The sequence below is a fragment of the Chaetodon auriga genome, chromosome 24, assembly GCF_051107435.1.
Source record: "Chaetodon auriga isolate fChaAug3 chromosome 24, fChaAug3.hap1, whole genome shotgun sequence".
NCBI classification, from domain to species: domain Eukaryota; kingdom Metazoa; phylum Chordata; class Actinopteri; order Chaetodontiformes; family Chaetodontidae; genus Chaetodon; species Chaetodon auriga.
Genome location: NC_135097.1, coordinates 8,703,402 through 8,717,744, shown reverse-complemented (window position 1 = coordinate 8,717,744; position 14,343 = coordinate 8,703,402). Strand labels below are relative to the sequence as shown.

Genomic DNA, 14,343 nt, shown 5'->3' with positions numbered 1-14,343 from the left:
ACAAAATGACACATCGAAACAAAATATTTGTCTTGTATCCTGAAAAAAGGAGTGGTTCGTTTTAAACTTCTGAAATTTAACTCCCTGCAGGGTGTTCTTTAAGTAAACATTAGGATTAAGTAAGCATCAGCAAGTGCACATTACATTTTACAGAGTATGAGGAACGATGCCATAAAACTCGCCTTAATTTCTCACATGGTTGTGCATTTAGATTTCTGTGTCTGTTATTAATTAGTTTTTTGTTTTTTTGTTTTTTTGTTGTTTTTTTGTTTGTTTTTTGTTTTTTTTTAAGCATGAACGCATTCTGAAATGTTCAGCGCATTTTCAACATTGTAGATTAATACTGAAGACGTTAAGACTATGGATTTATACAGTAAGCAAAATATGTTTTATGGTTTCTTTTCCTAAAAGTTGCCACCTTTTGCTTTGATGACAGCTTTGCACATTATTGATATTCTCTCAGCCATCTTCATGAGGCATTCTCCTTGAACGCTTTTCCAACAGTCTTGAAGGAGTTACTTGCTGGCTGCTTGTCCCTCATAAATTTCCCTTCATAAATTTCTTTTATGTTTTATTGAAGGAAGCCAAATCAGGACCCTGAGGGTAAGGAGGAGAAGAAGTCACATCACACACATGATTTATGACTCTGACACAACATTTCAGTGGAAAGCTCATGTGTATTAACTGGCTGCTCCATCAATTTAGATAAGATTTTAGCATCTAGCACCTCTGTAAAGGACTTGAGAGGCAGATTTAAAAACTCCAGAAGCACAAAATGCATCAGGATAGCATCTTTCTTTAGACCCAGATAACATCCATCCATTATCCATAATCCTGTAACTGCTACAGGCAATTCACCGTGCCGCACCCAGATAACATTATCATCAGGGTCATTTTCCGCAAACCTTGGAAATATTCCTCCTGAGACAAGAGTAGAACATCTCATGACAGGGAAACTGAACTTCATGCTCAAAGTTCGAGTCAATGAAATTAGCAAGTGGAAGCGTGCACATGCATTTTACGCTTTCTTCTGGATTCCACATCCGGGTGAGCACAGGTAAATCAAGGTAACTGATAAGAGAGTGGCCGCCCTCTCGCTCTCTCCCCACCTCTCCAACTGTCGACTTTTTAAGTGCGCACATTGAGGTGAAAGTGAAAGTAAATCTTTTCCCCATCCCGAAGGAGGGGGGATTTTTCATCATCCCAAATCTAAAGAAAATTACACCTAAAAGCAGAAGCTGACTTCGAATCGACACACCTAAACGTGAATGACGTCCTAATTTATGCCTGGGAGGACTGTCCATCGAGTTGCATGAAGGACTCTTTCCCCTTGGACTTCAGTACAATGGGTAGGCCGACCTTTGAATTTGCACCATGGATCAGTCGTGTTAATGACTCTTTTACTTTTATTCTGTAGTTAGTAGAGCTGTGTTGATTTACAACTGGCGGATTATTAAAAATGAGTCTTACCAGTGAGTATTATTCTTTATTATTACCGTTGTATGAATGAACACCGAGAAACGAAAGGACGGTGCGGCCGGGAATACGTCCTCTCTTTGTTGGCTGGGGACCAATTCTGTGTCTTTCCTGACGTTTAACATGACCCCAATCACATGTATTCACATTATTTAATATTCCTCTCATCTCACAGGGTTCCTGGTGGTGCGTACATGCCTCATGGCCGCTCTTGGTGCGTCATTGTGCGGCGCTCCGCCTGGTAAGTGCCTGTTTTCCTCTCCCTGTTTTATGAATGTGATTTGCCTCGTCCTTCTGTTTTACCATGTATTACTCTCAATTCTTATCTTTCTATGCATCAGGTCACTGTTTATCCACTTTTTGTTGTTTCTTTTTTGTTCTGAACCTATAAGCTTTTTTATCCACTAGATCACATAAATCATGAACTTGCAGAAACACTGTGATTCAGTTTCAGCTCTAAATATGCTGTAGTGTTCACCAGTGGCTCCCAGCCTTTTTCCAAGAAATGAATGAAATGCTGAAATGTAGAAACTGTATATATTTCTTATTTCTTTGTCGGCCCCTAGTGGCGGGTGGGATCCCCAGGCTGGAGACCATTGCTATATACTATGACTAAAGCATTTTCACTTAATACTTCAGTTCTAAATGGTACTTGTTAATTGTTATCAGGAATCATCAAAAAATGCCCAAAATACAAAGTTAATTGACAACAACTCTGTCTCCTGTCTCAGTTTCAGATAGCTTTTTGGTTTTGGTCGAGTCCCCTGTCTCAGTGCGCCGCGGCCACACAGTCACATTACCGTGCTGGCTCAGCCCACCACAAAGTGCAGAGAATCTGGAGGTGCAATGGTACATTGTCGGTCGTGATTCCCCGCTCGCGCTCTACCGGGACAAGAAGTTTGAGTATGGATCTCAGGAACCTGCGTACGCCGGCCGACTCTCATTTGGCTTAAAGGATGCGGCGTCTGGCGGGCTGGCGGCAGGTGATGTGAGCCTGCAGCTGGCAAATGCCACACTTGAGGATGCAGAAGGTTACACTTGTTACGTGAGCAGTGATCAGGGTCATGACAGGGCATATGTCACCCTCATTGTGACAGGTGAGTGTCATGAAAGCGGCGAAAGCACTCAAAATTAAAGGATGGTTTAAACTTTCACAACAGTGTTTTTTTTTAAATCTTCCTCCTTCATCCCTCTGCCTAGAAATGGGAAGCCCCCTGCTTCTGTCAGCTGTGTGGAAAGAGAATAACATGGTGAATGTGAGCTGTGAGTCTGGGGGCTGGTATCCAAGGCCTACTGTGCTCTGGTCCAATCAAAAGCAGACTCTCACCGCAAGAAGCTTGAAGTTCAGCGAAGACTCTTCTGGTCTTTGGTCAGTCCGCAGCTGGCTTCTTGTCTCCAACTCCTCTGAGGTTTCCTGCTCGGTGGGTCTCTCTGATGGAGAGGCAAAGGAGGCGAGAGTGCGCCTGGATAGACCTCCTCAACCAAGTGAACAGGGTAAAGAGGATTGTTTGCATATGTGCAAAAGTTTCTTTGTTCTTTTTCATTTAGAACAACACAAAAATCCAAGTTTTCTTTTATTTAGATTCTGGATCCTCATGGGCTGGATGGTTGGCCTTCGCTCTCCTCCTCATAGCCACATTAGCTGCTCTTGGATTTCTCTACTTCAAAAAGAGAGGTAGATGATTTTAGATACATGCTTGTTTTATATATATGTATAAAATTGATAAGTCAAAGTGTCTTGACTGAAAATGAAATCCTGAAAATGTTCTTTTATGTTTCAGTGAAGAAAAGCAAAGGAGAAAGTGACCACACTGAGGGTAAGAGGCTCCGCACATTTAACATAATTCATCACATTTCCATCAAAGTTCAGGATAAACTGGCACTGCAGGGATTGTGTGTTGGCTTTGAGTATTCAGCCCTGCTCCAATGCGCCTCCTGTTTTAGACCCCCACAGCCCTGAATACATCATCAAGGTTTTTCAGTCTTTAGAAAGCTCCCTCGTCGAGAGCCACAGAAGAGATTATACAGCTGCTTTCACGGGCTGAAAGAGCATCTCATGACAAGAGTGTAAGATGTGTGGCGTGTGCAGGCATCAAATTAACTATTTTTGTTTTTCCCCCCAGAGACACGTAAACTTTTACCAAAAGGTAAGAAGTCACACTGTCACTGTTAATAAAGGAAAAATCAGATAATCCTGTTGGTGTAAAATCTATTTCTCACTTGTTCTCTGCAGGAGTGATCCAGCCAACAGATCTATCAACAGCTAAGAAGCATTATGGTAATCACTTATTTGATTGTGGATTATTTAGCTCTGTATGTCGCTGAACTGACTTTTTCTGAAATGTTGTTTTTGATTTTCAACAGTAAATGTTACACTTGACCAGAAGGGAAATCAATATGTCAAAATCAAGGATCATAAGGTGAGAGACACCAAGTGTGATTTTCCCGATGGACAGGAGGTTACCTGTCTCACAGCTGTCAAAGGAACACCTGGCTTCTCCTCTGGACAGCACTACTGGGAGGTTTCTATGGGAAATACTAAACTAGGCTTCAAACAGTCCTGGTGGGTCGGAGTTACAAGTGCAACTGTCATTCCTCAGGAGCTGGATTTTACTCCGACTGCATCTAATGGTTACTTGTTCTTGTCCTCATCCCAGGATACAGCAGGTCACTTTCAGTTTAGCACAGAACCAAGAGTTTTGCTGCCTGTCTGTTCCAGACCGCAGACGGTTGGTGTGTATGTGAATTACGACAGTGGAGAGCTTTCTTTTTATAATGTGGAGGAGAAGAGTCTCATCGGCAATGTAACAGTTAAGTTCACAGGCGAAGTGTTTCCCTTTTTCAATCCTGGTAAAGGTGACACAGGACCTATGGAGATATTACAGGACGAGTCAAACAGTGAGTGCAGTGACAGGGGGAACTCTGCAGATTCAACAGCATGAGGGACTGAGTCTTAACATCATCAGTAACAACTGCTGGAACAGAGCATGCTGAAAACATTTGGGATGTGCTTTTTATTTTCATTTTTCTGTAAACGTATCCTGTGTTGAGGGGAAAATGAGGATACAAAAACTGATTGGAATGGACCATCCAACATTTGTAAAGAAGTCACTTCAAAGCCGAATGTTGATAGTCACATTAGCTCAACTTCCAAACCAGCTCTACACGGGAGAGACAAAATAACCTTCACTGAGATCATTGAGACATCTCGCTGAAGGCTAAATATACACTACGTACCGATTTTGTGAAACTCGTAACGATCGTTTGATTGTTGAAGTTGTAAAATGTGACAGTTTATTATCACATTGTCAGTTTTGACTTTGTAGTTTGTGGCATTGTGAAGTGAATGATATTTTGGAAAGACTGGAAGACTGGAAACGGGGAAACAGATAGTCTGGCTCCGTCTTAATATTCAACCTGTATAAAAACTTCAGTGTAAAAATAACAGTTAGCCGTTCGTAGGATGAATCCAAGAAAAGTTAAGCTGTGAAGACACATACGTTCACTGTGATTGCAGTGAGGACCTTTGTGTGCCCGTCTGAAATGTGTGCTTCTCTACGTGACCACTCCTAATTGATAATGCAGTCCTCTTATCTTTGGCAAACCGCATGTCACTACAGTTCCACAGACGTTTTAATGTTGCAGTGTTTGATCAGCATAGTAGCAAAGTGTTTCTGTTATCTGCACGGTTCATTTCGATTGTTTTGTACGTGAAACCATTTTTCATTGATGCGGTGCTCTACATTTATACACATATACTCATATACACTAATTCCATTCATACACTAATTAGGATGTATCTTATCATTACTGACAGTCTGCTCAACTTCTGCCTTTGAAACAGCTAATGTCACTTTTTGTAGTTTAATTTCAGGTTAACTTTGATTTACATGTATTTGCATTGCCATTAGACAAGCAGATTCCTTGTCATGTGTAGCTATTTTTAGATATTTAGATATCTTCATTCATTCAGTGATTCATATTTTTTTTGCTGTTTGTTGAGTTTATTCTTGTAACTATGCTGTTAAATATAACTGATGTGCTCATTTAGGTGTGAAATGACTGAAATACAGCAGTATCAATTATTTAGAAACTGCCTTAGAAAAGGGAAAATTAACTCAATTCCACCACTAGCAATGATTACATTGCAAATGCATTTTTTATACTTGACATCTGGACTGAGGCAGCTCTACTTTCAGCCTGAGTTAACAGGTTGTATTTGAATTACATATCACTTTTGGTACTTCGCTGTGCAGAAAGCCGTTTGTTTTTCGTCCATGTGCTTCCAATGATTGATGTAAAAACAAAACAAAACCAAAAAAAAAACAAAAACCAATAAGTCAGTTTTTTGAATAAACTCAATCAATATGGGATCCTGTATTTATTTGTCATTTCTATTTTCTTTGTGTCACTCTGCATCCACAATGTAAAACTCACTTTACAATCCAGTTTAAGAAAACACAGCAAAATGTCATACACTTTAATAAGTACAGGTAGTATTTACAGTATATACACCATAACACAATACTAACTTTGTCAACACTACTGTATACTTTTCATAGATTAGGAAGTATTTACACTGTGAATAAGACCATATGTAATATTTTTTTTTTTTTTTAATTCTGATACGCAATAAATTCAAGTAGGCGTGCCTTGATACATAACAGTCTGACTATGATCATGGTATGAGGGGGTATGCAAGAACCACTTCACAGGTGCATTATGGTCCAACACTTCGAAGAATACTTTTTAATACACTCGTCAGTTGGGGGCCACGGGTTGAGGGTACAATGCCAGTCAATATCAAACACAAACTATACAAGTTCACACACGTCTCAGTCCGGAAGACATGTAGTCTGTCTGTGGGGACTTTAAAGATCAGAACCGTCGGTTTCTCCGACCAAAGCTTTACACATTCATGTTTGGTCATCAGCCTTCAGTGGAAGCAAACACTAGACCGAGGATCATTTGCATGTCCTGGTGGTCTAGTGTGCCTACTGCAACCTCCTGGATGGTATCGCTCCAGGAACCGTTGCTGCATGTCACCTCCTCTCTCCTGTATCTCCTGCCGCTCTCTACTGTCAACTAGCTAATAAAGTAAAGATGACATGGAAAATAACCTTAAAAAAAAGAAAAAAGAAAAGCATTCACTGTGTCTGAACTCATAGTCACACTTTAAAGTACATCTTGTCCAACTGCTTAAAAACACATCACTGTGGATGAATGATGCTTAACTGGAGCAACCCATCTGTTTTCTTAGCTTAGTCAGGTTTATTACACGGGTCGCATGTGACCAGGGTGACGAGACTGGGCATGCGCCTCACTTCGGATACCGCACCCACGAAAGAAAAGAGAAGCGGCACTCCACCACGACCAAAGCCTTTTCCTCTTCTTTATGATTGCTGGTGGTTTATACACTATGGGATGTGTCCTCTGTAACGTATGAGTTTTGCCCTAGCAGACCGAGGCGGCGCTTTCCCTCCTGCCCTGCTTCTTCAGCAGCTGGATGCGGTTGTGGACGTAAAACTTGATGGCCCTCCAGTCCCGCTGGTTGCTCACCAGCAGAGGGCAGAGTTCGAGGCAGCGCTCACAGTCCGCCTTCGCCGGGACTCGCAGCTCCATGAGGTTTCTCTTTAGGTGAGTCTCCACTGCTACACGCTCCGCCTCTGACCAGGGACGCTTCAGCACACCGCGCTTCCCTGTGAGATGGAGGGGACGTGTGAGGAAGTGTGAATGACAGGAAACAGATCGCACGGGATCGAACTGAAGCGTGACCGGCGAATGTTACCTGATTTGGGCGGAATACATCTCCTCTTATGAACATTGGCTATCGAGGGGCTGACCGGAGAAGGGATGGGTGCTCTCTTCTTCCGTGGCGGTCGCCCTGGTCCTTTCTTCTTCACCATCACCTCAGCTTTCTCCTTTACTTCCTCCTTGTCTTCCTCTGCCTCTGAATCGTCTGAAAAGGAGTCTCCTGAATTGCCAGACATTACTGCAGGGCAGAGATAAAACAGGGTAGTTCATCCAAATCAAATGACGAACATAAAGCATTTTAAGAAAAGGGATCAACTGCAGCACTGTTACTTAATAAATGTCTTAATAATCCGATGCCTGCGTGTAAAATGTCAGGCTTTAACCTTCTAAACCAACAGGCCCTCTGGCAGATTTATTCTAACAAAGCTGTGGAGATAAAGTTTCTTCAATTCCAAAAGCACGGGACAAATATTACCAGGGGACCTCATGTCTGTGTTTCGTACAGCACATTCACACAGGATATGCAAAGTCTGTTTTTTACTCAAATTTAGTGACATTATCCTCCGGATAAGATTTCAAGGCATCATATAAACATGAGTGTTTCAGAAGCTGAGTCCTCAGTAGACACATTAATTACACAGTTTAGAGTTGCTTTGCCCACTTTCTGCTTGTGTTGCGAGCATAAATACCCATCTGTAGCTCATTTAGATCATGAAACAGATGCTTTGTGTCTGTACTTGAACATGACAACCTTTTGTTGTTTGTCACCACACACTCTAAACGTCAGTGCAGCCGATCTCACAGCACAGCTGTTGACTGCTGTTTCACATATTATGAGCCGTGATCAAATTTCATACTCGTTCAGTTGTCTGACAATAGAAAACAGATGTTTTCTATTCCTCAAATTACCATCATGCAGATTCCCAGGGGATTAATATTATCACATAAACACACACACAAAAACCCCAAAACACAAACATTTACACACACATAACAAAGTCATTGACCTACATACTCCTGGTGGTATCCAGAAATGCATAAAAATGAGTTCTGGTTAATTTTAAATAGGTTTTGAAATCTGTTACTAAGACAGAAAGAGAAAAACCCAGTAACAGAGAGTCTTTCCAGGAAACATGCCCTGATAAACTGAAGATAATCCACAAACCTTCCCGTGAACATTTTACTATTTTCTACCTTAAATAAAGCTGGTCTCAATTGGGTTTCTGAACCAAATTCTATGCAACACTGTTTTTTATCTGCCCCCTTTAAAGTACTTCAAAAGGCTTCCATTCCTCTTAGAGTCCAACACATATCAATAGCTCCTCTTTAAAAATGGTGTTTTTTCCATTAAAACGAAAACATTGAGTATGTCGGTATTTTTGGTCATTCAAAACAGATGCCGGGAGTTCAACCTTGAAAAGGTTCTGAAAAGCAGAATCTGCACAGAATTGAACTCTGCATGCCTGAAATACCTGCTGCTGGGCTCAAGTGGCTTCAATATTTTCCCCTGAATACAGTGAAATGCATAATGTAACTCCTCACCATCCAGCTCGAGGCAGATGTGCTGCAGGCTCATCCCTCGGAAAAGCACGCCCTCTCTCTCTCCGTAGAGAACAACACGACCTACACGACCCATCAGAGCTGGATCCCGCAGGATTCCGGAGCAGTTCTGGGTCACATGGTACTCTCGCTCCAGGAAGTCCTCCAGCCGTTTGGTAGCTCCACCCTGGCCCTCACCCTCCTCTAATAGTAGAAGTTGAGTAAGTATTGCTACCTGCCGCCGCACACGTGTCGCTGTCAGTGCTCCAGGGTTCTTGGCCCCGCTGGTTCGTGCCAGGTTTCTCAGAAGGTCTGTGCCCCGAAGAGGGGTGGCAGGAGAGTGGTAGGGCCGTGAGAAGACATAGGGGCTCTCTGGGTCCACACCCACATTGGGGCTGGTTTGAAGTAATAGGTCCAGGCAGGACTCACAGTGTGGTGGGAAAATAAGCGGCTGGATGCGACCACGCTTGCCCAAAACACCAGCGCGTGGGAGGTGACAGAGGACCTGGCGCTCAAAGGGGGACAGGAGGGCTTCCATTCCAGAGGGGGAGCTGTTACTGGAGCTGGCCTGGGGGGTGATTCGGTTGCGGTAGTCCTGGACAGTGAGCTTGGCCACCTCACATTCCCGGTGGCGGTTGTAGAGGATGAGCAGAGACAGGCTGGAATGGCAGAGCAGGCGCCAGGCCTCGGCAGAGTGAGGAGAGCGGGTTAAAGATAGGAAATAGGAGTGCTGCTGGCGGCGGAGGTAGAGGACCAAACAGGAGAGCGAAGAGAGCAGCGGAGACATGTGATGTCTGTGTGCGTAGGAAACGAAAGAGAGGAAAAAATTACTTTAAAATTGCAGCTGAAATCACACAGCACCCCCAAAACCCCAAAACATTACCAGTAAATACCTAACTACAGCGCTCTATGGTCAAAACACAGATGGAACTGCTGATAATGAAAACAGAATCATCTATGAAATACCTACTATAATTGTTTTTTCAGCGCCAAAATGTGCTTAAATTGTGACGCGAGGAATTTGGGGGAAAAAAAATGGAATCAGGAAAAAAGTCCAAATGGATTTCATGGGGCTCTGTAATTGTTAATAAGACTACAAAGTGTTTCAGAGACAGCAGTGCAAAGAAAAAGACAATAATCTGACCACACCTCACAATCTCTCCGTTCTTCTCCTCTGGTGCTTCATCTTCTCCTTCTGCGCTCAGCTCCAGATCCTCATCTGGATCTACGTCTGGCTCTGGAGTAGGAGGTGGAGCCAGCTCCTCTTGACTTCTCGTGCTCTCCACCTCCACCTTTTGTGGCTCTTCGTGCTTTTCTTTCTTCATCCTCCGACCCCTTCTGGGTGTAGATGGGGGAGGTGGTGACGGACTCTTTACTCGTGACACCATCGGGGGTGTGGGGTGTTTTGTGTTGGGCAGTGGTAAGCTAGGCCCCTTCTTGGTGGCTGCAGACTGAGCCGAAGACGGCGGTGACAGCGAGAGAGAGAAGGACACGCCGCCTGTGCTCGAGCGTGTCGCTGGTGATTCTCTCTCCCTGGAGAAGAGGGAGGGTGGTGGAGCAGGGTTGGAGGCCGAAGGCTGAGGGACAGCAAAGGAATGACTGTGAGGAGTGGGGGCGGAGGACGACGATGGGTGAGGGTGTGTGGCGCTGCCGTTTGAGGAGTTGTGTGAGTGCAGGTGTGCCAGCTCCATGGCTGTTCTGACTTCTGGCTGGTTGGCGTGGTGCTTCTCCAGGTGGCGTGCCAGAGAGCGATAGTGGCGTCCGCAGTATGGGCAGTGCTGCCGCCGGCTCACTGTAGCACCGCTGGAGCTGCCAATGTTTATGTTGATATTGTTGTTGATGTTGGTGGTCGGCGGTGCCAGGGTGCCGACTGTGGTCTGGGACTGGGATCTGGCTGGGGGTGTGACAGGTGCTGGGCGGGAGAAGGACGAGCAGGGACGCCCCGGTCCCCTGGCGGAGGCGGGCGTGGTTTTCTTCTTTGAATTGACCACTGTGGGCAGCTTGCGCTTCTTGCGGCGCCGGAGCATTCGACCCCTTATCTCCTCAATTTCCTCCTCTTCATCGTCGTCGTCATCGTCGTCATCTTCCTCCTCCTCGTCCTCCTCACGGTCCGAGTCACTGGGCTCAGAGTGGGTGAGTGGGGAGGATGAGGGTGACAATGACCAGGAGGGGGTAAGGTAATCAGACACAGAGAGGGACAGCGGGTGGGGGCCCGCCTCTTCCTCCTGGTTAGACAGATTTCAAATTAAAACAAACCACGTTAGAGAAATGTGCAGCTCTATTTACAGTGTCTACGTACATTCTCATCAATTGAGGTGGTGAGGATCATTTTTTCCATTACTGTCAACAAATCTCATGAAAAAAACCCATTAATCTGTTTCACCAAACTTTCTGACTTGCCTACACTGTCTGTGGCTCTCAGCCCATTCATTCCTATGGAAGACTGGAAATCTGTAAGATGTCACCAACATATAGGGGTGAGTTAAGACGCTGACCAGAGACTGTCAATGCCCCTGGTTCAAGTATGATCATGGACCTCTGCTGCATCTCCTTCTCCCTTCTTTCCTGTCATCTCCCAACTATCGTTACATAATAAAAGCATAAAATGTTCCAGAAATTTAAAAATAAAAACAAAAAATAACATGATTTCATGAGTAAAACAGTACATTTGTTGAGGATAATTTTCACCAACAATTCTGATGTGCATGTGAGTAGCAGGACGGTGCACCGTCCACATTCATGGTAATGAGGGATCATGTCATCCGGTGCAACAGTATAGCTCATTGATGTTTTTACTAGTTTCTGGATAACAATGGATCTCTGTGGCACTAAGGACAAATCTACATCAGGCTATGGTGATGTAGAAAACACTTGTTAGGAGGATCAATTTATTGTTTCGTGGAATTTATTGAAACAAACTTTAAACATTCCTTGTCCATCAAATTACCATCAAGTTAGCAGCTCACCATTGCATTCTCGCCCCAGTCCGTCAGGCTGTAGTCCACTGTGATCTCCTCCCCTTTGGCAATGTCTCGAATTGCGATGACAACCAGCCGCACCTGGGTCCCACAGTGGACTTCTCGAATCCGGCAGTTGGGCGGCGGATGGAAGAGCACAGGTCCCCGAACACCACTCGCTCCCTCCTCCCCCAACTCCGGCACACTGGAAAACATAAACCGACATCAGCGATATGGATCCCCAGCTGAATAAAAAAAAAAAAAAGCATCCAAGCACATGGCAAGGGTCGTCCTTACCAGAGCTGAGTGGGATCAGGCAGGTAGTAAGGACTGCCAGGTGGAGGGAGGCGGTCTTCTGCACCCTCTGGATACTGGCTATCACCTGGGGCAGAGTGGACTGTTTCAATCTAGCACAGCTTAACTGCTTTATCACCAACCACAGGCCTTATGTTTGAAAGATGGAAGGTGTCTCTTCCTAATACAATACACTGCTAATTACAACACTTGTTTTCCATAAGCACCAGAATGGCTAAAAAAAAAAACAAACAGCAGGTGGCAAAAGGTGTGTGAGTGTGTGTGTTTCTATATATACCAGGGCTGTAGCTGTGTTCTGACATGCTCTCCTCCTCCTCATCTTCTGTTACATATGCTCGGTCACACACCTTCACAGGTGTCCCCTTCCTTTTTCTCCCACACACGCGGCTGTTAAAACAAAACCAGTGCGTCATTTAGCATAATGATACACTCCGACAAAGCGGCGCTCAAGACAGCGCTCCTGGAGACATGCGAGCGGAGGGCAGCCGAAATGAGCCTAGCATGTGATACATATGGCAAACCAGGACACGTATCTGTTCACGTGACATTTCTTTGAGGTTTGCGACTCACAACAACAATGAGGCTTTGAACTTCTTAACTAGTGGCGGTGGCGGCAGCGGTGACAGCTGTGTATTTCTTGTTCTTCCACTTAAGAAACATTTAAATGCCTTTGATTTGACAAGCAATCAAAACAGACACTTTGAAATTTGAATTTCTGCACAGCCTACATATATTGCTGGTTTGGGTATAGAGTATAGCTCAAAAAGCCAGCAGATATATACACATCAGCTATTTTTGAGCTTTAAATTTTAATCATTTTCTTCATTGAGCAGCCTGTTGATCACCAACAGCCAAAGGAGACTATTTTAAACTGTGTGTATTGCCCAATCAACAGCCCAGAGCCCAGAGAAATGCCTTTTACAATGATGTAAAACAGCTGAAAATTCTCATATTTATATGAAAAGCTTTCCTTTATAAGTGACTTCAGTGATGAATCAATTATCAGAATATTAGACAATATATTTTCTGTCAATCAACTTATCAATTATTTCTGCACTAATTAATGTTTTGTTCAAGTGAAGATGGCACACAGGTGTCAGTTCATCACAGCCCATTTGAGATGCATTTTGTTGACACTGCAATGACTGCAGCCTGACCACCAGCCTCGCCTTTACTTGCCATAATTTAGGAATATATTTAAATACAACATCTATGCTGGTTTAGGCTCCTTGCAGGAGGTGTACCTGGCAGTTCAGGTGTGAATCAATCACTGGTTTGATGCAGCGATCAAGGGCCATGATTGAGAAACGCAGATCTACTGTAAGCAGGCAGTTAGTGAGGAAGCAATGATTTTAGCAATCTCGGTTATTATTATGATTTTTAATCCAAATATTCAAAATGGCCCCACCCCTTTAAGCAATCACGTCAGACTGTATGTTTGCATTTACAGAGGTCTAACTAGCACGACCAAGCGACCCCAACTCTCTGAGCCTGGTGACAGTCAACTGTTTTCGGATGCATATCGTTCACGGTCAGCAACTTTGTTTACTCAAAGCCAAACAAGCCACGAGTCATGATCTGCACCAGCTGAGCAGTCAAGCAGTGTTAAGAGCATAATAACAGAAGCATAGGTGGTTCGATGAATATTATGATCCGGGATCTGCAGTCTAAGATATCTGACATGACACGATTATCGATAAGAGAGCGGATCACCGGCCAGCGAACATAACTGATGATTCCTGCTGGGTGCATGCTAACATTTATGCTAAACCACGGCTAGCATGTTAGCTTCCAGCAGCTAACGCTGAGACTTCTGCCCCGTCAAAACATTAAAAATAAAAGGTTGGCCATTAAATGCGAGCTGAGGCGGGTAGGGTAAGACGCAGCCTCACAGGACACACCAGCTGCAACCAAAAACCGAACAAAAATCACTTCCCCTGCCCCGCTTTTTGCAATATAACGCTAAAATCATGCACGCGAATAAAGGCTCCTAACGTTAACTAAACAAATGTGCACGCTCGCGGCGCGTGCGTCTCGGGCATTTTGCTCACAAATCCCCGGTGAAAACAGCCCCGCGCGGCGACAAACCGGAGGCTCGCGGTGCTCACTCACCCCCTTGGCGGCGGCGGTTTGCTCCCATCCCCGTCGCTGTCGAGGGTCGGTGGTTCCCGGTAGTCAAAAGGCGACCGTACAGTCTCCGCCATTAGGACTCCCTTCCCTACCTCTCGCGCTCCGGTAGATTGCACAACGCGCATGTGCACAACATCCTTTGGGGTTCTAATGGTAAAATGGGGTGCACTCA

At 44.4% G+C, this 14,343-nt stretch overlaps 2 protein-coding genes across 2 annotated transcripts; one reads left to right on the top strand and one right to left on the bottom strand.

Moving 5' to 3' along the window:
* The first annotated feature begins 1,184 nt into the window (after nucleotides 1-1,184).
* On the top strand, nucleotides 1,185-5,846 carry LOC143317025 (butyrophilin-like protein 3). The gene is made up of 9 exons (XM_076724935.1): nucleotides 1,185-1,349; nucleotides 1,652-1,717; nucleotides 2,208-2,573; nucleotides 2,677-2,970; nucleotides 3,059-3,151; nucleotides 3,258-3,293; nucleotides 3,600-3,623; nucleotides 3,710-3,754; nucleotides 3,841-5,846. Exons 1-9 carry the CDS (start codon nucleotides 1,313-1,315, stop codon nucleotides 4,416-4,418), a joined length of 1,539 nt encoding a protein of 512 aa, XP_076581050.1. The 5' UTR covers nucleotides 1,185-1,312; the 3' UTR covers nucleotides 4,419-5,846.
* A 5-nt stretch (nucleotides 5,847-5,851) lies between these two features.
* Nucleotides 5,852-14,291, bottom strand: LOC143317023 (uncharacterized). Its single transcript, XM_076724934.1, has 8 exons — nucleotides 14,154-14,291; nucleotides 12,319-12,428; nucleotides 12,024-12,108; nucleotides 11,736-11,931; nucleotides 9,919-10,994; nucleotides 8,773-9,563; nucleotides 7,265-7,468; nucleotides 5,852-7,175 (listed from the first exon to the last, which is right to left on the bottom strand). The coding sequence occupies exons 1-8, from the start codon at nucleotides 14,243-14,245 to the stop codon at nucleotides 6,931-6,933; spliced, it is 2,799 nt and encodes a 932-aa protein (XP_076581049.1). The 5' UTR covers nucleotides 14,246-14,291; the 3' UTR covers nucleotides 5,852-6,930.
* Nucleotides 14,292-14,343: the final 52 nt, after the last annotated feature.

Excerpts from the sequence above, each read along its gene's own strand:
- LOC143317025 (XM_076724935.1), top strand. The coding sequence starts at position 1,313 with ATGAAGGACTCTTTCCCCTTGGACTTCAGTACAATGG. Across the intron at positions 2,574-2,676 it reads TGTCACCCTCATTGTGACAG|AAATGGGAAGCCCCCTGCTT; the intron begins GTGAGTGTCATG and ends CCCTCTGCCTAG. Across the intron at positions 3,624-3,709 it reads ACGTAAACTTTTACCAAAAG|GAGTGATCCAGCCAACAGAT; the intron begins GTAAGAAGTCAC and ends TGTTCTCTGCAG.
- LOC143317023 (XM_076724934.1), bottom strand. The coding sequence starts at position 14,245 with ATGGCGGAGACTGTACGGTCGCCTTTTGACTACCGGGAACCACCGACC. Across the intron at positions 7,469-8,772 it reads CATCTGCCTCGAGCTGGATG|TAATGTCTGGCAATTCAGGA; the intron begins GTGAGGAGTTAC and ends TCTGCCCTGCAG. Across the intron at positions 7,176-7,264 it reads ATGTATTCCGCCCAAATCAG|GGAAGCGCGGTGTGCTGAAG; the intron begins GTAACATTCGCC and ends TCCATCTCACAG.